Source organism: Paramormyrops kingsleyae, chromosome 4 (assembly GCF_048594095.1).
Source record: "Paramormyrops kingsleyae isolate MSU_618 chromosome 4, PKINGS_0.4, whole genome shotgun sequence".
NCBI lineage: Eukaryota > Metazoa > Chordata > Actinopteri > Osteoglossiformes > Mormyridae > Paramormyrops > Paramormyrops kingsleyae.
In genome coordinates this window covers 26536412-26564405 of record NC_132800.1, presented here as the reverse complement: position 1 = coordinate 26564405, position 27994 = coordinate 26536412, and the positions used below count along the sequence as shown (strand labels likewise).

General features: G+C 49.2%; 1 protein-coding gene across 1 annotated transcript; it reads left to right on the top strand.

Moving 5' to 3' along the window:
* Positions 1 to 27: 27 nt before the first annotated feature.
* xkr4 (XK related 4) lies at positions 28 to 26019 on the top strand. The gene is made up of 3 exons (XM_023828642.2): positions 28 to 892; positions 17668 to 17867; positions 22806 to 26019. The coding sequence occupies exons 1-3, from the start codon at positions 210 to 212 to the stop codon at positions 23762 to 23764; spliced, it is 1842 nt and encodes a 613-aa protein (XP_023684410.2). The 5' UTR covers positions 28 to 209; the 3' UTR covers positions 23765 to 26019.
* Positions 26020 to 27994: the final 1975 nt, after the last annotated feature.

The following is a 27994-nucleotide window of genomic DNA, read 5'->3' as shown; positions in this document are numbered from 1 at the left end:
TTTCGGCGTGCGCCGTGGGAGAGCATATGGGCCCGTGCGCGCCGCCGAGAGGAAGCGCCGCTTTGTGCGAGCAGGAGGCGCTGCAGCTGGCGGAAGAGGAGGTCGCCCAGTCCAGTGTCTCCCGCGGATGCACAGGAGCTGACAGGGAAGAGAGGACGAGCGAGAAGGGGGGGAGGAAGACGGTCTCGGTGTAACAGAGGGTTCTTGCAATGGCTGCGAAGTCGGACGGGGTGTTGAAAATGAAAAAGAGCGACGTGGCGTTTACTCCTCTGCAAAACTCGGATCACTCGGGCTCCGTGCAGGGACTGGCTCCCGGATCGCAGCCGGACTCCGGCACGGGAGAGGGGGACTTTATGAACGGGGAGTCGCGCTGCTGCGGCTCCTCCTCGACGTGTCTCCGTCTCAATAGAGAGCAGAAGAAGTACACGGTGTGGGACTGCCTCTGGATCATCGCAGCCGTGGCCGTATATTTCGCGGATGTGGGAACGGACGTTTGGCTTTCAGTCGACTATTATCTCCGCGGAGATTACTGGTGGTTCGGGCTCACGTTGTTTTTCGTCGTGCTCGGCTCCTTTTCAGTTCAGGTCTTCAGTTTCCGATGGTTCGTCCACGATTTCAGCACCGAGGACAGCGCCGGCGCTGGCGCGCCTGCCGGATGCTCGCAGATGGACGGCAAGCTGATCAGCGGATCTGCGTCGCACGGAGATATGGGCGGCCAGCCGTGCACCCCTCAGAGGCAGGCGTCCTCTGCGAGCAAGAGCAACACCACGACCAACAGCTGCAACAGCAGCACCGCAACCCGGACTAACAAGGGAAGGTCAACGTCCTGCTCTTTCTGCATTTGGCTTGTGCAGTCAGTCATTCACATCCTGCAGCTCGGCCAGATCTGGAGGTGAGGCTTCCTCCGCTTTGTCGCTAAAATGAAGGCGATTCCCGCCGTGGGGCCACACACATACTAGGTTTTTGGAAAATTTTGATAACATGTTGAGTGACAGTCGCAATAGTATGTCGTTGTACCGAAGCGTGGAGACACACTGGGAACATTGGGATTACCGTACGGGGCAGCGATCAGGGGACGCACGCTGACGGCGGCGGGTCACGTGACGCACGCGCACGCACTCGCGGGCGGTGAAGTTGGCCTTTAATATGCCGCGTAATCTGACATTTTGATTATAAGCATTCTGCACGCCCTGCCCCATCCACGCCAGACTGTTTTTACTTCCATGCCAGGCATGACTGATGGTCACTTTTAAGATGTGAGGAGAATAAATTGCATATAAATAGTAACCTGTGTGTCAAAGTACGTAATGCGCGGCTCAGCAAAAAAAAAATCATTCATGCTCATATTCTGTTTGCTGTTTTCTGAGATTCTCCTGCACTTACTTTAACACTGAGTACGGAGAATTAAGTGCGAGGTATAAGAAGCTTTCGAAATGCTTCATTTGCTTCTTCATCAGTATTATTGTTATTATTATTATGAAAAAAATCGATTTTTAATGTATTGGCTATGTGCTAAATCCCAAAGATTTCCCCGTATCTGCATTTAAAAGTAAGTGCAGGCTGACTCTGTATTATGTCTTCCACCCCGCCACCACTGAGTGCTGTTGCACTAATATCTGTATGAATTGTTGTGAATCTCAAGGGCTCAGTCTAATGTACATGTGTCAGGATGCTGTTGATCCTGCATATTCAGCCATCAATCAATCAGTCAGTCAAGTGTTATTTAACATACAAAACTGAAATGAGGAAAAACTGGAAATTCAGTAGTACTTGTGGAAAATGAATATATATATATATATATATATATATATATATAAACACATACACACACACATACACGTGTGACTGTGTGTGTGTGCGTGTGTGGAATGTATGTAAGTATTACACTGTGGGGACCAACAGAATGTGATTTAAAAAACCTGCTATTTTGACCTTGTTGTGACATTTTTTTGGTCCCCACAGGGGGAAACTCAATTTTATAAAAAATCTGTAAATGCAATCAAAAAACTAAAAATGCCAAAAGTCTTGTATCTTGTTTGGTTACTTCATAGTTGGGATTAGGATTATCGTCATCGATGAGTCCCCACAAAGATCTAATCTGCGAGTATGTGTGTGTGTGTGAGTGTGTGTGTTTGTGCACGCGCACGTGTGTATAAGCATCAGCTTAAAAATGGGTGATGGTGACAATGGGTGAATGATCATGGTCATGTGACCCAGCTGCTGGCCAGGCCAGACCGACGCCATGGTTACGGCCCCGGTCAGCTGACTTGGGGCTTCTGTGTCGGGGTTCACAGGTCAGTGCATCCTGCATATTCTGTGCTCCACCAGTGTGACTTTCAGGCTGGAATCTCATGCCATTCCGGCCTTTCATTTTTCTGATTGCTACAATATGAAGTGTCACAGATTAAATCTCAGTGCAGATGAGTGGGAAGTAATCTTAGCGAATAGTCAGCTGTATAGCACTTAACAGGCAGGGTGTCGATCCGGGACACAGATGGACATCGTCTTTGCTCAGGTCTGTGTGGTTGAGACTGATCTACAGTCAGAGGCTGATCTTTCACATTTTCCAGTAAAATATAATCAGGCAGCATGGCATTACATTTTCGCCAATGCAATTATTATATTACTACCCATCTTCCATCTGCTTATTAAGCACAGGGGGCTGGGAGCCCCCCCTAGGCAGCATAGAGTAACTATCCGTCACACGTCAACTGTAAGCAATTCAGAGACTCCAATTCTCCTAACTGCATGTCTTTGGAAACCTGCACAGGATGCAAATTTTCCAACATGCGAATTTTACATATATATGTGTGTGTGTGTGTGTGTGTGTGTGTGTATTATGGCTGATCAGATTAGGGTTAGGGTTAGGGTTAAGGTTAGCGTTAGGGTTAAGATTAGGGTTAGGGTTAGGGTTAGGGTTAATCAGATTATAGGACCTATGCATCTGCTATAAACTGTTGTCTCATGCATGTGCAGGTATATATGTGTGTGTCTGTCTCATATATATTCCATAAATTCAGTTTCACATTTGTATACTGCTTACATCTAAGTACTGTAGTATTGGTAATATACAGTTGGCACACCTAAGTAACAAAGTCACACCCGAGTCGAGCAATTGCATCCAGATTCAGTACTCAGCAGCGGTATACAGCTACCCGGGGCCCCCGAAACCTAGTCAGTTACATTTAAGGATATAACATAATATGATCATTTAAATCATATCAGGATGTATGTTATTTGCAGTTTAGCGAGTTTTCAGGATAGACAAAGTTGCCCCTCGTTCCAGCTGTAATGGACTATTCCACTGTGAGACTTTGCACTGCCCAGCTCTCTGTTACCTCTGGCTGGAATCGGTTGTTTCATAGCCAAGTCAACCGGCTCATAGTAGCCTAACAGAAGAAGAAAATGGTGCAACGATACCAGACTAGCATTACGTCTCCCCTATTTTTGATACTGTCCCGCTGGAGTGGTAAATGAATTGTAAATGTACGCAGAGAGAACACAATTAAACGAGTATTCAAGACTAACCTTAACAAAAGAAGGAATGGAAAAACTTCTTAAATTTAACCAATCGATACTCCGGCATAATACCCCCGTCCCCCATCAGCAAAGTTTATCGACAGCATTCCCGCGCCCACCCTGATCAGTAAGTTTTACCCATGTCACCCCGCGCTTTGATCAGAAGCGCGGGGTCACATGGGTAAGAGGGCTCCTTACCCATGTCAGCCTAGGGCCCCCAGAGAAGTTAATCTCCCCCTGCATGATCATACTCTGTTTTGACGACCTCAGCTCAGAGTCCCTGATCACGTAACTTAACATGGATATGCTTCAGTAATATCATTAGTACTTCATGATTTTCTTTGAAATATACGGGTAAATGGTCTGTAGCAGAAAAAGCAGTATTCATTTGAATTTCTTTTTTTACTTGTTCTTAGAAAATGCTGCAACTATTTAAACCCACAATTGCAACATTAAGAGGGAACACCAGTTTTTTAATCTCATTGTGGCATTTCCCCTGTCTGTCATCCTTCCTGGACAGCTGTGCTTGTACGAATTTAAGCCCAGTAATCGAATGAGGTTTTTGAAATTCTCCAAGGCACAATGAGTAAAGAAACCCATTAAATACGTTGTTAGTCTTGAACGGATGAATGGTGGGTGAGATGACCTCTGGTGCCACCTAGCCAGAGTAGTGGTATTAGCTGTTGACTGTGAGGTGCTTGTTCAACCAAATACTGTAATTGATTCTCTTTAATTTCATCAGTCTTCTGACACGTTCGCGACATGTACAGGCCAATCTTTTCACATCCGCATGTCAGATAGAAACCTATGATGTCCTGCTACCTGAACTGAGGGAGACCACCAGCTTTCACAATGGGAGCCTGTTAACGGAATCAACCCAGTTACATCCCAGAGACTATCACAGATGAGGAAAGTGTCCGATCTCGCACTCACGGAGCCGGCGATGCCCACAGGAAAGGTTTTAATCGTACGCTTGAGATAGAATAATCTTCAACCTTGGCGTTTCCACAATATCAAAGCGTTGAGAGGACGATTATGAATGCATACTCAAAAAGGCATCTCTTCATATCCCGGTAACGGAGCCTCTGATCTCTCCAATAAAATCAGAGTGATGCTACGTGTTCCTTGGTGTGATGATTGTATCTGAGCCTTCATCTGAAGTGGGGGGGTGGGGAGGAGCATGGATTTGAACTTCGGAGAGAGACGCAGTTGTAGGTCTGCATTGTGAGATATACGACGGTGAGCCTGTAGTAGTGATACGGCTGCATAGCTGGGTATAGGTACTGTCACATGGACGGTGCGGAGGTCCGAGCATCGACAAGACATCGGTGGACAGAACGGTGGCTCTGGCCTCCCCTCAGTATAATCACGACTCCTTTCCTTACCCCAGTCGTAGCTGTTGGGCGTGTATGTTTCTCCCTGTAGTCACTGGGCTCGCTCCCCCCCCTCCACCATCACCTCCATCTCCTTCCTTGTTAGCATGGTCCCCACAGCTCTCCATCTTGTTCCTCGTTAGCATGGTCCCCACGGCTGCTAGCCGAACAGCCGGCTTAAGCACAAGGCACAGCCTCCTTACTCCCCAAGGACCGCTTCGGTCTTTCGTCAGATTGTCTTCTTTCTGAAGGCATCAGGGAACTCTATATATTATATACAGTATATTACTTACATATATTGCGGCTCACTGGAAGCAGGCTAGATCACTATTAAGTGTTATCTGTGCAAAAGCAGGGATCTCTGTATAGTACAGCTTCTCTAACATGACATCCAGACAGCAAAATATATGGGAACTGTATCATTTATATTATTTTTATTATTACAATTTGTTCTGCCTGAGTTTTTTTTTTGGAATCTGTTTCCTAATTCAATTCAACATTGTTTTACCCATCATACAGCTCAATATTTATTTTGAAAATGTCACTCTGAGCACAAGTTTTGGTGAATTGCAGCACCCCCTGCTGCCCTAGATTGACAGCTAGATCATTTAATCAGTTACAGTCTCAAGGATGACTAATGGCTATATCAGTCAGGCCTGAATGTTCCTGGTACAGTATGTAGTGACTGTATACTGTATGAGCAGCGTGATATGGTCAGACCTGGCTGCTCCTGGTATAGTATGTGGTTACTGTATTCTGTATGAGCAATGTGCTGTGGTCAGACTTGGCTGTTCTCAGTACATATGTGGTCACTGAATACTGTATGAGTGGTGTGATACAGTCAGACCTGGCCGTTCCCAGAATAATACGTGGTCACTGAATACTGTATGAGTGGTGTGATACAGTCAGACCTGGCCATTCCCAGAATAATACGTGGTCACTGGATACTGTATGAGTGGTGTGATACAGTCAGACCTGGCCGTTCCCAGAATAATACGTGGTCACTGGATACTGTATGAGTGGTGTGATACAGTCAGACCTGGCTGTTCCCAGAATAATACGTGGTCACTGGATACTGTGTGAGTGGTGTGATACAGTCAGACCTGGCTGTTCCCAGAATAATACGTGGTCACTGGATACTGTGTGAGTGGTGTGATACAGTCAGACCTGGCTGTTCCCAGAATAATACGTGGTCACTGGATACTGTATGAGAGGTGTGATACAGTCAGACCTGGCTGTTCCCAGAATAATACGTGGTCACTGGATACTGTGTGAGTGGTGTGATACAGTCAGACCTGGCTGTTCCCAGAATAATACGTGGTCACTGGATACTGTATGAGAGGTGTGATACAGTCAGACCTGGCTGTTCCCAGAATAATACGTGGTCACTGGATACTGTATGAGCGGTGTGATACAGTCAGACCTGGCTGTTCTCCGTACAGTACATGGTCTCTGTATGCTGGATGAGCAGTGTGATACTGTCAGACTAGGGTGTTCCCAGTACAGTATATGGTCACTGAATATTGTGTGAGTGGTTTGTTACAACTAGGACTGGCTGTTCCTGGCACAGTTTGTGGCCACTGAGTTCTGTATGAGTGGTTTGATACAGTCAGACCTGGTTTTTCCCAGTACAGTATATGGTGACTGTATACAGTATGAGTGGTGTGATACAGTCAGACCAGGCTGTTCCCAGTACTGTATGTGGTCTCTGTATGCTGTATGAGTGGTGTGATACAGTCAGACCAGGCTGTTCCCAGTACTGTATGTGGTCTCTGTATGCTGTATGAGCGGTGTGATACAGTCAGACCAGGCTGTTCCCAGTACTGTATGTGGTCTCTGTATGCTGTACTGTATGAACGGTGTGATACAGTCTGACCAGGCTGTTCCCAGTACTGTATGTGGTCTCTGTATGCTGTTTGAGTGGTGTGATACAGTCAGACCAGGCTGTTCCCAGTACTGTATGTGGTCTCTGTATGCTGTATGAGCGGTGTGATAGTCAGACCAGGCTGTTCCCATATACAGTAGTATGAGGTCACAAAATATTGTATGAGTGGTGTGATACAGTCAGACCTGACTGTTCCCAGTACTGTATGTGTTTCATTGTATACTGTATGAGTGGTGTGTTCTCTAATTAACCACTTATCAGTCATGCACCTGTTTTCTCTTTAATCTCTCATAATGACATTATCGTGCCTCCACAATGGACCATTAATCACTGCGATAGTGGTTGTGGAGGTGACAGAAAGGCAAGGCTAAATTCCAAACACGCAAAAACAAACAGTGTGCTCATTTTCAAAGCAGTCAACATACTGTCATGTCTGCAGTCTTACTCCGCGTGAGAATCTGTGTGGAAACATCAGCCTGGAAACCAAAAGTCTGGCCCAATTGTTGACTGGGATACCGCTTGGGAGAGACCGTTTCCAGTACAGTGTCGGTCAGGGGTGCTGGCTGGGATACCGTTTGGGAGAGACCGTTTCCAGTACAGTGTCGGTCAGGGGTGTTGGCTGGGATACCGCTTGGGAGAGACCGTTTCCAGTACAGTGTCGGTCAGGAGTAGATCAGGCAGTTCATGGCCCTGGGAGGATTCACAGGAGGTCTGTGCCCCTGAAGACCTGAGCGTCTCTCTGGCGTCTACGGTGTCAGATGTTCTGGTTCTCCATTCACTCGATTCCCCTTCTTGCTGCCCTTCTGACACTACTGATTTTACAGTTGTGGGAGGGGGAATCGACAGCAAGGGCCTGTACTCTTGTGGTCTCAAAGTGACAAGAGAGAGACGTTCTCTTCTTTTTTGTCACTGGCTGGAAGCCCACCATGAAATGAGAGTCGGAAATGTGAGACGCACGATATCAAAAATGCAGAGCAGATTACTCTGTGGCATGTTGACATGTGGTGTTGTCAGGCGGCCTTTGGTTCATCTGTGGTGAATTAATTGGTCTTCATGTGGAGCTGGACGGCTGCTTGAGACTTGCAGACAGTTTGCTTTGGCCGGATGACCCTTTGTGGCACATGCAGGACTTGCGGGGAATGTGTGCCCCTTCTGCCGGTTGTAGGGCTGCTCCGGGGTTATCCCCGTTCCGAGAGGTGCAGCTGTAGCTCCATTCGGTCCTTCTGCGGACTTTTCCAGTGAGGCGGGCATGCTACAGCCAGCCCAGCTTTCTCATCCAAGCTCCAGCACCTGGAACCAAGCCAGCTATTGTGTATAATCTGCTTATATTCAACTGCAGAATCAGCTGAAGCATCCTCGCTCTAACAACACGGCGCCCCCTGGTCCCCCAGGGGAGAAGTACCCATTGCTAACTGTGTAAACGGACGTCTCTCTCTCTGTCTGATAAGAATCACCGTCGCGGGAGAACTTTACGGTGTCAGAGAAGAGCAAGAGACGGACTTGCCATACGAACATGGGCGCTTTTTTATGTCTACATCTCGGAGTACTTGGATGGTGTCTCAACCTTGTCTTGGGTGAATCCAAAGACCTAGCTGGTGTTGAGGGAGTTGCCCGTTGCACTTGTAGACGCCTAGAAGTCCTACCTAACATTCTGGACGCTTAAGTCGGCGTGATTCATAGTCCCGATGTTTATTGCGGTATGAGCGTCTCGTACGTGAGGGGCTCTACGGAGTGCACTGGGAGGAGGGTGTAGCGACCATAATTTTTATGGGCAGTTATCCATAATGTCCCGAGTGCGGCACAATACCTTCATAGATGACGCCTGCACCGTGGAGCGTGACGGCTGTACCTACCATAATGTTTATTGGCAATAATGCCCAGTCTTCAAAATGTGATACAACTGCTCTACTCAAATGAATGCAGACAGGAAGCTGACAAGCCCGGCTATAAAAGTGTGGATTAGGGGACATTCACGATCAATAGCCCATTGATCTGACTCCACGTGCTTCACTCCATGCAGGACTAGCCCTCAGCCTGCAGGTCCACAGCGCCACTCATTTCCCAGTCAGTCAGTGCCAGTCGTCACATGTATCTTCATAAGGCGCTGATCTCAGTCCTTAGACATATTCACCACACCAAGTAATTCCAGCCATTAAGGCCTTTCTGTATGTGACCTTCCTGATGTGAGAACTTCTTCACATGAGTAGTTAGTGACATAACTAGAAATTCTGTGTCCCCTGACAAAACACCTTGCCCCCCCCCCACCACAATTTTACATATGCAAGCCCCCCTGTCAAGTGCTGTCCCCCCTGAATCTTCTCGGGGGTCCAGGCTTCTTCGGCACCCCTGTCTCTATTTGCACTAAAAGTGTCCTTTGACACTGGAAGCATCTCCATTTACACCAAAGATAAATTACATCTCTATTTGTGGCATAAATAATTTGGCACACAAGACGCAAAGCCGTTCAGAATCCATGTCCCATAAATATGAGCATTTAAAATCCTGGCTGTGAGGTCAGGAGGCTTAGCTGTCCTTTAATGCGTCAGGAACGTCTGCATTTGGATGGCTGTGATTTCAGCTGAACCTTTTCCGGATTCAGTTCCAAGCATGTCGAGATAAATGTTGGATTTGCATGAATGGTTTCAAACAGGCATTGTTATTCATAACATTCCATTTTCCCCATTTTTACTCATTATACCAATTCAGTACTTTTATCCAGGGAGGCCTTTGAAGGGATATTGAAATTTCTGACTTTTGGATAGTCTGAGTTCCACACCAGCACACAGCATCCAAATGGGCTATATTTAATTTATTTAGTAGACACTTTTTATCCAAAGTGATGTACAATTGAGGAGGTAGCGTCAGCCAGTCCCTAAAGCAGTTTGGGGTTAAGGGTCTTGCTAGGGGCCCAGTGGCCAAATCACTTTGCCGACCTGGGAAATTCCTGCTGAGTAACATTCAGCATTGACAGCTGAGGTTAGAGTAGCTACAGGTACAACGATCGGGCATCTGATTCCTCTCGGGTTCATCCGGTCAGTATAGCAGAGCCCACAAGTGTTTTGGGGGCCTCTGTCCACAGCAGTGTCACCTTTGGTCACTGACAGAGTGAGCCAGTGCTGGTTCATTTCCCACACCTGTCATGTCAGCCTTGGACACCGATCTCATGACCGGACTCCTCCTCACGTCATCATTTCTCTATCACAGTCACTGGAATGTGACCTGAATGGAATGTGAGCGCGGCGTGTTGGATAAAAGGTTGAATCTTTGAGGAGCGGTGTGGCTCTGCATGTTAGGGATCTGTGTTTATGTGCAGAAGGTCACCACGGTATGGCAATCATCTCACTCTCAAGCCCTTCAGCAAGGTCCTTAAACCTCGAAAACAGTTCCACGGGTGCTGACCCCCCTACTCCGCCTCCGAGCTTCACTCTCACAGGAAAGCAAGATGGGATATATGAAACACGGAGAACCTATAAAACTGGCAAATAAAGTATCGTGATTATGAAGTTTGTGCGTGTTCACCTCCTACCGATGCTGTTCAGATGCGAAAAGCTGGAGCCTCAAAAATGATGAAGGATGACAGTGTCATGCTTTTTGGCGAGAGGGACGGCGAGGTGGGTGTCTGCTCCCTGGGAGGGCTGGTAGTACTCTACTGTTTGTCACGCCAGCCGCGGACATGGATCAGTCCTGAAATGCATGTGTGATACAGGCTGGCAGCTCTCCCGCTTTGACAGATCGCTTCATCTGCTAGTGTCGTTTCAATTCAGCAAATGAATCAATGAGTGAAATACCACCTCTCATCTTTAAGGTGAATATTCTTGTCATTCCAGCTGGTTGTATGTGACCCGAGTTCCTCAGTAGGCGTATGAATTGGTGCTTCCAGCTTTGGGCTGCACCCCGGTCCTGGGGTGTATGTTTCAGTGTCGCCTGCCACACCCCTGCCGCACTAGCGAGTCTGCTGCCGCACTCTCACCTTCAGGTTGCCATGGAAACTCCTAGGTGTGCTGCCGGCCACATGCAGCACATCCCATCAGGAAGTCCATTATTTGCCTCTGAATTCTGGAGCCTCTTCACCGCGCTGGGACTCCTAGGGATTCGGGCGTGACCTCTCGTGCGTCATGCTGAATGCTGTGTTTTTACTGCCCGAAGTTAAAAAATATCTAAAAACCTTTCAGGAGTGGATTGTCTTTGATTATCTTAGTCTTTGATGGATGGAATATACTTTGATGAGCATCAGCCATGGCCAAGAAGTACTTAACCCAACATTAAAACACTGGTGCCTTTTCACGACTCAACAGTTCCCCATAGCTACTATTGCTAGTTCCGCACACATATATGGCTGTTAATGAAAATAGCAAAGGATCCCATGTTATTAGTCATTGTAAAAGGCAGCTGTTCTATAGAGATAAAACTCTATGGGCAAACCCCAACTGTGATGTGGGCACCCTAGAAATCTTGTTCTCCTTCGTAAGAAGCTGTATTGTTCTTGTCATGGTGACATGCCCTGTAATTACCAATCTGTCTCATGGCATCCTTTGCTCTCCTTGTTCCTAGACAGAGTCGGTCATACCCACAATGCATCCTGCTGAATGCCCTGCTGTGCCATGTCAAGCTACAGTCAGCTGTTTCAGCCCCACAGGAATATGACCCATGGAGGGGGCTTCTTTGCTTTATTGATATATATTTAGTCCCCACTTACTCCTGTTTAAAATCGACTTCAAGTGACACTTCACAATGCGACTGGTCTTCTGTTTGCTCAAACCAAAGTGTAAATATTGTCAGTGTTGTGTGTATCTGGCAGTGTCCATCTGGGCACGCTCTGGCATGTTTACACTCATTTGCATGTTCTGTGCTTGCTATTGCTTGGACTTGGGGCACATTGTGTGTGTGTATGTGTGTGTATGTGTGTCTGCAGTGGGCGTTAGCTAGTCAGTCTTAACCGGGTACAGAAAGCTGCTAAGATGAGCGAGGACAGGATTGGGCTCAGGGTCAGTAGCCTCAGCTCGTCTCTGGGGGCAGATAGGAAGCTCTGAGCTGTCATCATCCCATCTTCTTCCTCTACCCAAAACGACCTTCCCCTCCACAGCTGGAAGAAAGTCGGCTTTGCCAGAAAATAAACACTGTTTCCTTCAGATAAACGCTCACCGAATGACCGGATGGATGGATAAACAAAACACGGATTAATCGGCACAATAATGAAATTCCCACAGCAAAGATAAGAGACACACTGGCACCACGTAGAGGCCGGGAGCCTGCTCTGCCTGACTCTGAAGGTGCAGATGGTGGCCCTGTTAGTTTGAGGACGCTGTAGCAGGCCTTCGACGCTGTAAATTTTGGCCGAGCTGCCCGATCTCATCATCAGGCTGTCCACAGAGAGATTTCAGCCCCGGCGTCTGAGTCATATTCCGGCAGCAGTTAGCCTGAACGCTGTGAGGTAGTCTTGCCTGTGGAGCGATTGTTTGTTTTCCAAGAGTATAATGACAGTTGAATCTCGATGTCAAGTTTCCTTTTTGTCGGCAGGGATATAATATTCCTGACGCCTCGCAGAACCCCTCACACTGTTTCCTCAGAAGTGCAGGAGCCTCCTCACGCTTCGTGACCTACAGCTGATCAGCGGACGGCTAACAAAAGCCGGTGATGGCTGAAAATACCCAACAGCTCACAGTCTGTGCCTCTAAACGGCAGCTTGCAGAGCTCAACTCTCTCCTCCGGATGTTCCCACAGCCCCAGAGATGTGCCGGTCAGGATCTAGGTCTTTACACCCAGGAAGGGGCTCAATCCTGAGTCAGGAGATAGGTGCTTTTCCAGAGCAGAAGTCACCACCAAGTCCCATAAGAATTCTGCTGGTGCTAGATGCTAGGAAAACGAGATTAAAGTGTAGGACTATTTGGTGCTCCCGCTTTTTTTTGTTGAATTACACTGAATTGCACTATTTACTAACAGAATGCATTAACCCTGAAAGTCAAAGAGCCTTTCAGAACAAGTCCTGCAATGTATATTCAGGTGTCCGTGCTACTTACAGCCTAAATTTAGTGTGTAGATATATAATGCTACCCACAGCTGCATTGTGTTTTCCAGTCAGCAGATAAAATAGTGTGAGAGTGTGTTAAGGCCCTCACCTGTGATCGAGTTCTAGATGCACCTAGAAAATGTCTGGTAATCGGACAGTAATGTTTCTGAGCTGGCTTAGGTCAGTTTGTGCTCCAGGTCACTCTTGTCGGTCTTGATTGTAGCTCCACTGCAGTGGTTCTCTCTTCGCCCCCCAGGGCCTGTGTAGCATCTGGTTCTCACTGGTATTTTCCCTCTCCGGTCACATGATAAGGAGACCAAATGGTGAAGTGCACTGGGACCTGGGCTTCTGTCTGAGGCGTTGGCTTCATGTCCCTGGAGACACTCCGCTGAAGTCGGCAGGAGCAAGACACTTAACCCAGATTGTATTAGTGAAATGACCCAGTTCGATAAACACTGGAGAAGCAAGACTACTGAAAACCTAATAAAAATAATTATGCAATTCACGCTCTTTTTGGAGGGCCGGCTAACTACACGGAAACAGCTATGGTACCTTGCTACCCCTGAGCATTGTGGCGCTTTTCCACTGCATAGTACGGCACAGCACGGTTCAGTACAGCTCACCTTGGTTTGGCTCAGTTCGGCTCGGTTTGCATTTCGACTGCAGTTTAGTGCCGCTTTAGAGTGGGCGGGATTATTCACGTGTCGTTATAGTTGCGCCGCCTCTATTGCCGTGACATCATTGTAAATGCGCCACAAACAAACACACAACAATGGAGCATATCGACGGAATGGTGTTCTTCATTTTCGGCATGTGGATGTTTTTAACAGCAAGACCATTTTTAGTTAAAACAAAATGGTGCGTCCGAACCTTCGCTGGCTGTGCTAAAAATCTAGCGGGTCTGTTGTGTCTCGTGTCGCAAGTTCAGTGACGCAGTAATGACGATTTTCTCCGGCCAATCAGTGACCAGTAGAGTTTACACGTCACGTTTTGGTAACGGTTCGGCGCGCTTGGAACCTCGGCTGAGGTGGTACTAAAAAAAGGACCAGGTACCAGGTACTGTTCCCAGTGGAAAACCCCCCAAAAGTGAGATGAACTGAACCGTGTCGTGCCGTACTATGCAGTGGAAAAGCGCCATTGGACTCTGTCTGGCTCTGTGCCTTCCATCAATCCCCAGGCATCCTTCTGACCATACAACCTACAGCTGTAACTCATAACTGTAACTCAGGCAGCTTCTGTATAACGCGCGCTAAGAATGATGGCTGTGTCAAGCATTTAGCACCTGGCATCGTATATGAGATCCGTACGTCATGATCCTGTCACCTTCATCATCGTCTCGAGGAGACAGAGCAAGGAAAAGAGGAGAGAGAGTGCTAAGAGCCTCCGTTTCTGTGGAAGGGGTTGACAGAAAGGTGCAGGTATGGACATATATACAGAAACAGTCAGCGTCCCCTGCAGGCATGGAGGTCCCATAACACCTGTGGAGGATGTCCCACTACTGTTAGTGGAGGTGTGATAGGAAAGCTCCACATGGCCGTTCCCACAGGCCAAACAAAAGGGGAGACTCGGTTCCTGCAGCTCACTGCGTCTCCTCATTAACACCAACCCCAAACAAAGAGGTCCTGCTAATTAAGCTTTGTGCGCTTGCTATGGAAGGAAGCTTCTTGATTTTTTTTCCGATGTAATGCCTCGGCACAGGCAAGTGTATGACATCTAGGGCTAGTTGTGTTAATAACGCATTAAAAAGAAAGTGCTTTGTCTCACCAGTGGGGCTCAGTGAGATCCTAAGTCTCTGCAGTCCGATTATGTCCCACGATGTAAGGAGTCAGCTCAGAGCTTCACCACCATGTCCCCCTTTAGCGATAAGCCCTGGCTTGCTGTTTACGGGCAACCAGCAGACAGAACCGCGCAGGGATGGGAGCGAGGCACGGGCATAAATAGGAGAGGGATTGGAGTACGCAATGGGTGACAGGTTTCAAGAAATGCTGGGACAGAAATAAAATGCAGCCAGTTTGGTGTCAGCACAAGGGAAAACAGAGCAAGAGCCAGCAGTGGCTGGGGGAGGTATCAGGCTCCAGGTTCACCTTCGGGAAGAACGGCAGCCTTATGGGTGAGGCGTCAGGCTCCAGGTTCACCTTCGGGAAGAACGGCAGCCTTATGGGTGAAGCGTCAGGCTCCAGGTTCACCTTCGGGAAGAACGGCAGCCTTATGGGTGAGGCGTCAGGCTCCAGGTTCAGGAAGAACGGCAGCCTTATGGGTGAGGCGTCAGGCTCCAGGTTCACCTTCGGGAAGAACGGCAGCCTTATGGGTGAGGCGTCAGGCTCCAGGTTCACCTTCGGGAAGAACGGCAGCCTTATGGGTGAGGCGTCAGGCTCCAGGTTCACCTTCGGGAAGAACGGCAGCCTTATGGGTGAGGCGTCAGGCTCCAGGTTCACCTTCGGGAAGAACGGCAGCCTTATGGGTGAGGCGTCAGGCTCCAGGTTCGGGAAGAACGGCAGCCTTATGGGTGAGGCGTCAGGCTCCAGGTTCACCTTCGGGAAGAACGGCAGCCTTATGGGTGAGGCGTCAGGCTCCAGGTTCACCTTCGGGAAGAACGGCAGCCTTATGGGTGAGGTGTCAGGCTCCAGGTTCGGGAGGAACGGCAGCCTTATGGGTGAGGCGTCAGGCTCCAGGTTCAGGAAGAACGGCAGCCTTATGGGTGAGGCGTCAGGCTCCAGGTTCACCTTCGGGAAGAACGGCAGCCTTATGGGTGAGGTGTCAGGCTCCAGGTTCGGGAGGAACGGCAGCCTTATGGGTGAGGCGTCAGGCTCCAGGTTCAGGAAGAACGGCAGCCTTATGGGTGAGGCGTCAGGCTCCAGGTTCACCTTCGGGAAGAACGGCAGCCTTATGGGTGAGGCGTCAGGCTCCAGGTTCACCTTCGGGAAGAACGGCAGCCTTATGGGTGAGGCGTCAGGCTCCAGGTTCACCTTCGGGAAGAACGGCAGCCTTATGGGTGAGGCGTCAGGCTCCAGGTTCGGGAAGAACGGCAGCCTTATAATAATTTTTTTTAATAAGGCACAGGTATTGTGAAAGAGCGTCTTCATCAGCTGACTGTGCACCGTCCGCGTGTGTCCTGGGACGTCCGTCTAAGTCACACAAGGTCATATTTATAATAATACAGATGGTAGCTAAGGTGGGTGACACTGTGGGTGACACTACTCCCTCACACCAGCAAGGTTTGTGCGCTTGAATCCCCCCAATGTGTGTGTGCTTGTGTGCTCCCCCTCCTTTCACTTCAGTTCTTTCTGGATACTCTACCTCCCATTTATGATCCAAAGACATACATTGGGGTGAATCAGTATCTCCAGTAACTGACCATGCATGGTGCTCCCCTGTGATTCCTATTGTAGGCACACTGTGACCCCCCAACAGATAAGAAGTTATGGTGGATGAGAAGATGATTAGTTCAGACTGTATTATATTTCATTATGTATGTTTCCACTGATTACTCTAGATTTACTTTCAGTCATAACTCATTCCTCAGCAGTAATATTCAGTAGTAATCATCCACCGCATCCACGTTTCAGAAAAAAACCACTCGAGTGTGGTTTTGAAGAACTCGTGCCAACGTGTGCAGCCAAGAAGCCTGTGTAAGACAAAGGCGAATCCTATTTAGAAGCTGCTTTCTACATGAGCGCCGGTTCGCCGACCTATTTTGATACATTTCTTAAACGCATTGTAATCAACGGCAAGAAAATAGCAGCTTTACGGCGCCCAAAAAGCCTTGAGTATAGGCAGCACGTACTGGAGGCGCGCTTGGAATCCTGCCCAGAAAATCAGCGCTGCATATGAAGTCAGGCCCAGAGGGGTTTGTGAACCGACCCTGTTGCTCGCGTAGGCATCTTTGATCTAGCAGAAAGTTAAGAGGTGCACTGATCTCCACCAGGAGCCTTTCTTGGTTGCGGATGATGACTTGATCCACGTTGCACAGGGAGAAGGAACAGGGACTTCATCTGGGGATGGGAGTGAGGACAGCAGGAGTGGTGGGTGATGTGCAGCTCAGTGGGTCAAGCCTGTGCCAGTGAACAGAAGGTTGCTGATTCGAATCCCATCCTCAGCAGAATAGTCACATCTCTGTTGGGCCCTTCAGCAAGCCAACCCCCCCGCCCCCCCACAAATGCTTGCCCTTGGACCCCAAGTCTCCCCCTCACCTGCCTGTATCTCACTATGGTGAGCAAGATGGAATATGTGAAAACTAAAGACTTCCAATGTATTTGGGCAGATAACAAATGAAGCATAATATCATTTCAACTGTTCAACCAAAGCTGCAGCAGGTCACCCCCCCCCCCCCATGGAGTGTTAGGGCCATGGCAGAGGGATGGGTCAGACTTCAGGATCAGGGCTTTCCCCCACCCTGTGATATCCATGGTGCCCCCCAGCCTGAAAATTAATTCGGTGTCGGCGTCAAATACAAGGAACGTTGACGGCGTGTGCAGGCATGCGCAATTAACCCGAAATTACTCGCGGCGTCAAGTTCCGCTACTGAGCGAGTGGGGAAATCGGAGCCCCCGTGGCAGAGGTTAGCCGTAGGCAGCGCGTCACGCCACGGAGTAATTACGCGCTCCGTGAAGGCGGCCCGATTTAAACCTCTCCCTGTTATCACGCATTTCACACTAAGCAGCCTTGGTAGTAAACAGCGAGTGACTCACAGATCATGATGAAATCTACAGCAAGGGGTGGCGTGCGGAATGGTCGCTAGCTGGGACGCTCTACCCTGTCGACTCAAGCCGAATGCATGCTGGGACCTCGGGGACGCGCTGCTCTGGGCCCGATGGGAACCGGGAGCATCCGGCGGTGTCCGGGTGCAGGCTGTGGACTGCAGGAGCGTCTCCTTCTGCCCGCAGGTACCTCCACACCATCTACCTGGGCGTGCAGAGCCGCCGCGGGCCCGAGCACGAGCGCTGGCTCTTCCACTGGAGGATGGTGTACGAGTACGCCGATGTCAGCATGCTCCATCTGCTGGCCACCTTCCTGGAGAGCGCCCCCCAGCTGGTCCTCCAGCTCTGCATCATCATCCAGACCCACAAGCTGCAGGCCATTCAAGGTAAGAGCCCTCCCTTTAGCGCCCCCTAGGGGTAGGTTTAGGGTTAGGCCCGGTCCATCAGGATGTGCTGCTTTTCATCCTGCTCCACCTGAGTCGACGTTAGTTCTCATTAGATTTGTCTGTCCCTCGGGATGGTGAAAAGCTGCCCTTGGTCATGGTATCACCAGCATGCGCCATTTCCAAGCTTTCAGTTCTCTGGCTCTCCCACAATCCCCAAGCGCCAACTGTTTGAATTCTCAAACCTGATTGGTCCAAAGGGTGTTCTGTAACCGCACACATAGTGCTGACCAGGCAAATCACACTAGTAAATCAATGTGCTATTACAATCCTCAATTCTAACTAACATTACTTAAAATTCAAGAGTTAGAGCACAATTTAAAATTGACGGAGACTAAATCAAAATGTAGCTATAATTAATAAATGCACTTCTGGCTCGTACACGTGAAATGTTTTTAGGTACAAAAGTGTCAAATGCTTAGTAACTGTGGTTGGCACATGACTGCGTATGATACTTTTTTAATAACATGACAAGCGTGGCTTGTTGTGCAGTGAACCACGTATATTTCCGCAGTTACTTATTGTTACGCTGTTACTTTGAGGACCACGTTTTTCCAAGATCCAACTTAGAGGAGAAGCATCAAGAGAGCCGAGCCCTAGGAAGTGCCAGGGGCCACGACGAGAGCACTGGTGTGCAAGGGTCCCAGTGTCAAACCCCCCCCCCCACACACACACCCGGATGCTGGGCCTGGTCAGACAGGGTGAATCAACTTATCAATGTAGGGTGAGCAGGTCTGGAAGATTTATATTGGTCTTTATAGGGCAGATATTCACAAGCTGAACCTTACAATGGATCCTTCCACATGGCGGGGGTTGGGGGCGCAAGTGAAGGGAACATGCGAGTGGAGCAAAGCGAAAAAGACACCGCGAGATCACTGCCAGATCACTGCCAGATCACTGCGAGATCTCACGTGAGAGGCTGCCGTAAACACGCTTGGCGTCCTCCAGTCCAGCACTGAACATATATTTTATGTATTTATGAGTCTCTAAACTTTTTGTGCTCAATCTGCTGGCCTTCGTGTGTCATCTGTAGCTTTCGCAAAACTCCCAGAAAGTGTCCATTTAATTTCTAACACTGACCCCGTGATACATCAAAACCGCCATGTGCAGTTGCAATACAGAAAGATCAACTATATTCATCTTAACAACACTGTACACTTTTACCACAAAGTACCTCCCTCTTGATACCATCTGCCGCTAAATATTTAGTCCTAGGCGCTGAACTAGAGTCTCCATAATTTTACAGGAACTGACTATGTTTCTCTAACGGGTATTGTGACCTTGGATGGTGAAAGCTAACAAGACTCAGAAGGACTGACTCCATTCTTGAGCAGAGTTTGCATGGCAGTGGGGTGTGACTCAGGTGTAGGAGGTGAATGTCACCCCCTGAGCAACGACTGCTGACTAGGTCAGAAGAACGGCCTGAACTGGACCTCAAATCCCCCTTTGTTGAGGAACGACACTAACTGATCTCCCACTTTTACAGATCTTGGAGTAGCACAGCTTGGAGTGGAACCATGATCCAGTCCTTGGGGAGGGAGCCTTAAAAGACACGTTTCTCTGTGGTAGCTTACAGTCAGGCCCCTCCTAGCTCAAACGAAGCAACTGCAATGTGTGAAACCTGTCAGGCTCACAGGAACCTGCGACGAAGGGATGGCAGCTTCTGCCTCGTGCGTTACATAGAAACCTGCGACGAAGGGGTGGCAGCTTCTGCCTCGTGCATTACATAGAAACCTGCGAGGAAGGGATGGCAGCTTCTGCCTCGTGCGTTACATAGAAACCTGCGACGAAGGGATGGCAGCTTCTGCCTCGTGCATTACATAGAAACCTGCGACGAAGGGGTGGCAGCTTCTGCCTCGTGCGCTACATAGAAACCTGCGACGAAGGGATGGCAGCTTCTGCCTCGTGCATTACATAGAAACCTGCGACGAAGGGATGGCAGCTTCTGCCTCGTGCATTACATAGAAACCTGCGAGGAAGGGGTGGCAGCTTCTGCCTCGTGCATTACATAGAAACCTGCGAGGAAGGGATGGCAGCTTCTGCCTCGTGCGTTACATAGAAACCTGCGACGAAGGGATGGCAGCTTCTGCCTCGTGCGTTACATAGAAACCTGCGAGGAAGGGATGGCAGCTTCTGCCTCGTGCGTTATATAGAAACCTGCGAGGAAGGGGTGGCAGCTTCTGCCTCGTGCGTTATATAGAAATCTGAGACGAAGGGGTGGCAGCTTCTGCCTCGTGCGTTACATAGAAACCTGCGACGAAGGGGTGGCAGCTTCTGCCTCGTGCGTTATATAGAAACCTGAGACGAAGGGATGGCAGCTTCTGCCTCGTGCGCTACATAGAAACCTGCGAGGAAGGGATGGCAGCTTCTGCCTCGTGCGCTACATAGAAACCTGCGAGGAAGGGATGGCAGCTTCTGCCTCGTGCGTTACATAGAAACCTGCGAGGAAGGGGTGGCAGCTTCTGCCTAGTACGTTACATAGAAACCTGCGAGGAAGGGATGGCAGCTTGCCTCGTGCGTTACATAGAAACCTGCGAGGAAGGGATGGCAGCTTCTGCCTCGTGCGTTACATAGAAACCTGCGAGGAAGGGGTGGCAGCTTCTGCCTCGTGCGTTACATAGAAACCTGAGACGAAGGGATGGCAGCTTCTGCCTCGTGCGTTACATAGAAACCTGCGAGGAAGGGATGGCAGCTTCTGCCTCGTGCGTTACATAGAAACCTGAGACGAAGGGATGGCAGCTTCTGCCTCGTGCGTTACATAGAAACCTGCGAGGAAGGGATGGCAGCTTCTGCCTCGTGCGCTACATAGAAACCTGCGAGGAAGGGATGGCAGCTTCTGCCTCGTGCGTTACAAAGAAACCTACGATGAAGGGATGGCAGCTTCTGCCTCGTGCGTTACAAAGAAACCTACGATGAAGGGATGGCAGCTTCTGCCTTGTGCGTTACATACAAGCCAGTAAGAACCATCAAGTTGTCTTTTAATTAAAAAAAATTGCCTGAGCCCCTTTGTATGGGCACAGACCACTATTTCAGAGAATAACAATTCTATTTTCTGCACATCTGTTTTTAGATAAAAGCCTGCAGGAGCTCATTTCTGGTAATGTCCCTCTCAAGGGTATAAGTGATATTTAAATGCCTAACCCTTCAACGAGACCCTCATACTTGCTTTCAATTAGTTCAATATGTGCCATCAATTACTGTTAACAAACCCTCCTGACAGGGCCTCAGTCCATGGTGCTGAGCACGCCGTTTCCATAGCGCCGTAGAATTCCCGGGCTGATTTATGAACGCAGCACACGCAGCGATAGACGGGCGCCAGCCAAACTGACACATCAGTCTCTGGCTTTTCCCGCTGCCTCGCGCGCTGGAGGAGGCGAGCGGCACCGATAGGGTGACATTCGGGGACGTGAATTTTATATGCAGCTAAGGTTTCTAGTTCACGTCTCAAAAGGGCGGCATGTCTTGAGAAAGGTACTTAACCCGAATTGATTGGGAAAACATTTCCAGCTGTACAAATTGAGGAAAGCATTTGTTGTTTCGAAAACCTGCATAACGGTAATATATTATGCTGGAATGGGTTCAAGGATTCAGAGTTTTACCAAGTGCAGTGAGATATTTACTTGCACTATAAGCCCAAATATAACAGACTGTTATATACACTGAATTTAAAAATGTTTTATGCAAGAACTAAAGTTTGACTACATTGTGGCCACAATTCTCTTGGTCTGCTGCCCTCAATGCTGTGCCACTTGGGGCAGAAGTAGGCCAAAGTGTTTTTGGGTCAGACCCGAGGGTGAAAGTCTGCTAGTGATTACAGACCACACATTTTTCTGAAGAGTCTAACATCCTCTTTCGGTCAGATGGGTCTGTTTAACCTTTTCTGCATTCTGATGCGTTCCCCCGGAGCAGCTGAGGTGAGTGCTTTTCTCCGGGATGGCTGGGACCTCACCGAGTGCCAGCACCAGGAGCAGATGTCTGGAGAAGCTTAAGTGTCCATCCAGGGCAGCTCAGTGACAGGCTGCTGTGGGCCTTTCCCTCAGGAATCACATTCTCATCGCTTAGTGAGCTCGTGCAAACCCCAGGAGGTTAGACCTGTCACCCAGCATGTCACCTGAAAATGCGAGGACCGCCTAGCCAGGGGTGGCTTGGCAGGGGTGATTCTAGGATTTTTAAGGGGGAGGGGTGGCGGGTAAAGGGGCGAAAATTCATGCCGAGAGGCCGGCCTTATTATAGCCAATCATGTTTTAAATAGGTGGGTGACAGACAAGGGGGCACTCTGGGGGCCAATCAGCTTTTAACTGTATACAATTGCATTTTGGGTAGGAAAAGCTTTGAGCCCAGACTGTGAGAACATACTAAAGTTAGGGGATGCATGCAAGTGAAGATGTGACTGTAGGAGCAGCATATGAGATTGTAAGGTTCTGACTGTAGGGGCAGCGTGTGTGAGCCTGAGGTTCTGACTATAGGGGCAGCGTGTTTGAGGTTCTGACTGTAGGGACAGCATGTGTGAGTGTGAGGTTCTGACTGTAGAGGCAGCGTGTGTGAGCCTGAGGTTCTGACTGTAGAGGCAGCGTGTGTGAGCCTGAGGTTCTGACTGTAGAGGCAGCGTGTGTGAGCCTGAGGTTCTGACTGTAGAGGCAGCGTGTGTGAGCCTGAGGTTCTGACTGTAGAGGCAGCGTGTGTGAGCCTGAGGTTCTGCCTGTAGAGGCAGTGTGTGTGAGCCTGAGGTTCTGCCTGTTAGAGGCAGTGTGTGTGAGCCTGAGGTTCTGACTGTGGGGGCTGTAGGTATGTGTGCTGGTGTATAGCTGTTTGTGGTTCTCAGTGTGTGTGTTTGTGGCCCCTCTGGAGCTGACAAGGGCGTGTCTCCATCCTCCTCTGCAGGCATGACAGCGGCTGCCTCCCTGGTGTCCCTGGCCTGGGCCCTGGCCTCCTACCAGAAGGCCCTGAGGGACTCCCGGGAAGACAAGCGGCCCATGAGCTACCTGGCTGTGGTCATCCAGTTCTGCTGGCACTTCTTCACCATCGCGGCGCGCGTCATCACCTTCGCCCTCTTCGCCTCCGTATTCCAGCTCTACTTTGGCGTCTTCATCGTGCTGCACTGGTGCATCATGACCTTCTGGATTGTCCACTGCGAGACCGAGTTCTGCGTCACCAAGTGGGAGGAGATCGTCTTCGACATGGTTGTAGGCATCGTCTACATCTTCAGCTGGTTCAATGTCAAGGAGGGCCGCACCCGCTGCCGGCTGTTTGTCTACTACTCGGTAGTGCTGGCGGAGAACATGGCACTGAGCACGCTCTGGTACCTCTACCGGGTGCCGGCCAGCACCGACGCCTTCGCCGTGCCCGCTCTCTGTGTTGTGTTCAGCAGCTTCCTCACCGGCGTGCTCTTCATGCTCATGTACTACACCTTCTTCCACCCCAACGGGCCGCGATTTGGCCGCTCGGTCAGCTGCACGCTGGACGACCCCAGCACTCCTTTCGTTTTGCCACAAGAGGGCGCCACCAACTCGCTGCGGTCCAACCGCGGGGGAGGTGCCAGCAGCGGCGGCACGATTGAGAGGGACCCCAGGCACTCGGAGAGGGACGGCGGCATTGTCCCCGTGTTCCAGGTGAGACCCGTAGTGCCGTCCACACCCTCGTCCCGTGCCCCGCGGGTCGATGAGCCGGTCATCCGCATCGACTTGTGCCGGAACCGGTACCCGGCCTGGGAGCAGCACGTTCTGGACCGCAGCATCCGGCGCGCCGTGTTGTCTCTGGAGGGCTCGCCTGTGCCGCCGCGGCTGCAGTACAAGGACGACGCGCTGGTGCACGAGCGGCTGGAGTACGAGACCACGCTGTAGCTGGTGGCACCGCGTTGTCCCTCCACCGCGTTGTCCCTCCGCCGGAGCACGTCACAGGGCTCTGTCACCCGGCCCCAACAGCGGGACTGTGGCAATAACGTACCAGCTCCCTGTCTCCACGGCAGCAAACCGTCATGTCGTCAGGGACAGAAAACGCGCCACACCACTAACTAGTCAGTTTAAGGACCTATCCGGCGTATTTTTTTAAACAGCAATTTCTTTCTATCTTCTAATTTTCGTTTGGTACTTTTTTTATGTCTGTCAGGGAATCCCCCCCCCTTTTTTTAGCCAAGATGCTCACCTCTCGCCCACCCCCACCCATATGCACCCCCCATCTCTCTGCCTCTAGCTGACTTACCTGATCACCAGCCCCTTACTGACTGACCAAGCCCTGCAGAAGCCCCTTAGTGGGGCCTGACTAATGGCCATGCGTTTTCTGGTAGGATCCGCGGGGTGAGCTCACACACACCCCACGTCCATCATCTCCGTCCATCAAACTGTCCATGTGCAACGCATCTAAAAATAGTTTAAAAAAAAAAAAAGTTGGATAATTCTATGCGGCCAAAATTAAGCTTCAATATACTATTTGGTGAAAAACGTAGCCAGGAAATATATATTGTTCACCCATGTGATGTCATCAAAATCGACACACTGCTGTTCACGTCACTCACTGATTTTCAGGTCGGGGACCTTAATTTGTTTTTTCTCACTGACTCGTTGTAGTGCCAAAAGGTCTGATGCTGGCAGGTTCTATAGAACCTGAACTTGAACACTAAGGCAAGACCAGATCTTTGTTTACTTGAATTAAAAGAAGAGAAGAAATCGTGAAAAAACATAAAAAATTGGAGGTTGGGGTGGTGGGGCAGGACTCTGGTGTTGATTGACGCAGGCCAGGAGCCAATCTCTTGGCAGGGTTCATCGTACAGTGCACCCTCATTGGTGGAATGTTTGTGTGCTGGGAATGACGAAGGAGAGAGGGAGTAGAAAATAACTGGAAGTTACAAGAAGACCCAGCGACCACAATCCAGCAGCCACAGTGGTGAAGCCACGTGTTAATCCAGTGAATGTTACACTTGTGTTCTCGGGTTTGAACTGGCCCTCTCTGCTCCTACTCCACGGACTGAGGTTGCTGTCCCACCATTAGGGACGGTGTCCTGAAGGTCACTTCCAGTCAACAGGTGACATTATTCTCTTTTTCGGACAGCGAGATGATAAAGGAGCTCCGTCCGTGACCTTGGGGAGGGACAGTCCCTAAGAGTAGCTTAGGGTGCTTCAAGTTTGCGTCAAACCAACCCACCGGGCTTTGACGTAGAACCACACAGTAGCGGGACACATAACCGGCAGCAGCCTCGTCCTCCTAGTCACAGTCAACAGTGAAAAGGAAAGGCGAAAAAAGGGTAAGGTTCTGTCTGAGGAGCTGACTCCTAGGAAGGGTATTGACATCCAGCTGCACCACTGATACACACTGCTCATCCAGCTGCAACACTGATACACACTGCTCATCCAGCTGCAACACTGATACACACTGCTCATCCAGCTGCAACACTGATACACACTGCTCATCCAGCTGCACCACTGATACACACTGCTCATCCAGCTGCACCACTGATACACACTGCTTATCCAACTGCACCATTGATACACACTGCTCATCCAGCTGCAACACTGATACACACTGCTCATCCAGCTGCACCACTGAAACACACCGCTCATAAAGCTGCACCATTGATACACACTGCTCATCGAACTGCACCACTGATACACACTGCTCATCCAGCTGCACCACTGATACACACTGCTCATACAGCTGCACCACTGATACACACTGCTCATACAGCTGCACCACTGATACACACTGCTCATCCAGCTGCACCACTGATACACACTGCTCATCCAGCTGCACCACTGATACACACTGCTCATACAGAAACATGGAAACGCTTCACTTTCTGTTTAGACTAAATTTCCTTTTTTCTCCCCTTCCAGTGCAAATGCAATCAGTTCTGACTAAATCTGTGAATCTGAAATGGGCTGTATGGCGTTTTGATGTTCTATACCACTGAGGCCACACACACATCTACTGGTCCTTTCCATAGAGTACTCAATAGTAAACTTGTTTAAATTCATATGGAATAATTACTTTTTATTTTTTGGCTTGAGATGCTGTTTCCAGTTTTACATTCTATAGATATTATTGTTGGGATCCAGTGTTTAATTCAGATGAATCTGAAATATAAAGTTACAGATATGGACGGCGTTGATTACAATTGTTTTCATTTTGTTTAATTGTGTGTAAAGCACATCGCTTTACAATGCTGTTTTAGAAACACCATATGACACCACCCCCAAAGAAGTCTTTTTACCCAAAAAAAAATATTCAGGATTTCCCTTCTGCGAAGAATTGATGTTCCGATCACAGAGCAAGCTGGCGTGCAAAATAGACATTCAAGCACTTAAATCCTCATAATGTTCTAAGCAAAGGCGTAGGATTAGTTACAACATTTGTAGGGTCCAAAACCGCTTCTAACCTCCGCCCCCCCCCTAAACACACATGGTGTTCTCACAATATTTATTAGGACATGCCCCTACCGTACATACCCATATATACGTCCTTGGGTAACGCCCAGCAGTTCATCTTAAGTCTAAACTGGCTTTGAACCGGAGATTTTCGAGCACATCTGATAAGGCGTGGCTGCTTTGCTTATTAGGGTCTGTTCGGTGAGGCTTTCGGGCGCCGCACGCCGCACCGGAGCCTGGACTGCGCAGCACACAGCGCCCGCTGTCTGTAACCGAAACTTACGTTACTTATTCAGTACAGATAACATACCTCTCTGCTCATCGCAAAAAGAAAGCGAGCGACTGACATGCTGGCACCAACACCCCGACTCCGCAATGAATCGCAGGTCTGCAATGGGCTGTTTATGAAAAGCACCAGCTGACCGATAATGCACGTGAAATACTTCAGGGAGACGTGAAGATGGATCCCGCTTTCTTTTAATCACAGTATTGTCGCATTTGGTGCTGGATTAAAATAGGATGTAACGCGGGGAACGGGGGATTAATATTAGGCACATTTGCACGTCAGCACACACACATACAGACGGCGGTTCATGCTTTCTGGTGTTGTACACAGCAGGTATCCCGCAGGCTGGTCAGATCCATTTCCCCCCGAAAACCGGTTTAACACGGAACATTTGCCCATACGATCGCACGAAAATGCTGACATTTTTGCTGGGGTGGGTTTTAAGGGGACGCGCCGGATAAGCAGGCGAAAGGGGCGGGTCCGTGGTTTCTGTAATTTATCTGAACGAATTATCTGCGTGTGCTATTAGTTTTAATTTGCTCTCTTCTAATATTAGATGCAAACTGTGTGAATATACATAGCTGTGATGCAAATATTCTTTTTCTAAGCAAAATACGATGTACATCAGTTAAGCTTGGGCGTAAGCACAAACGAATAATATAGTAATTAGAACACGTTTAGCATCATATGATTAAATGGTTCCGCTTTTACATGACCATCTTATCCTAGCAATTTGTGAATGCGAATGTGTGCAGCATAAAATAAATGTTCCTTTTATTTATTTCACTCCATCGACCATTCACCTGATGTTATAGCTAACAGAGGGTCCAGTATAATATCAGATGTCTGATTCCGTCTGGGCGTCATTTTGCAAGAAGGGACCAATTGCAGCGCAGCAAGTGCGGGCGTACTAACTGCGGGGGCGCGCCTCACACGACGGCGGCGCGCCCAACAGGCTAGCGTGGAGTAGAAAAGAAAAAAAAACAGAAAGTCAGCACGCGCGGTCAGTTTTGATTGGCTGCCTGATTTATTCCCGGCAGGCTCGTGCGTGTCACGCGTGGGAATGTTGGTGCATGATGGTGGTGCCGTGCCAGCACCCCCCCACCACTAAATGATAGACGATGATAAAGCATGTGGCTGCTTGATGTCTGCAAGGGGTTACCGATGTAATCGATGGATTACATTTTAATCATGTTTCGTTATTTAATGTGCCTCTCAGCACTGCGCGTCTGCCCACGGTGCATCTGGGGTGCACAGGCGTCTCCACGCAGCTGTAGCGTGGAATGCTGCACTAGTAAAACTACTTAGAAACACTATATATTTATTTTTTATTTATTTATTTGGGGGGGGGGGTGGCTGTTTTGTGTTTTTATCATGTTTTGCATTGCTTTTCCTGGAAGAGTTTAAAACAACACTACCACACATCA

Coding starts and splice junctions, on each gene's coding strand:
- xkr4 (XM_023828642.2), top strand. CDS start 210: ATGGCTGCGAAGTCGGACGGGGTGTTGAAAATGAAAAAGAGCGACGTG. Junction 893..17,667: donor CAGCTCGGCCAGATCTGGAG/GTGAGGCTTCCT, acceptor TTCTGCCCGCAG/GTACCTCCACACCATCTACC. Junction 17,868..22,805: donor CAAGCTGCAGGCCATTCAAG/GTAAGAGCCCTC, acceptor CCTCCTCTGCAG/GCATGACAGCGGCTGCCTCC.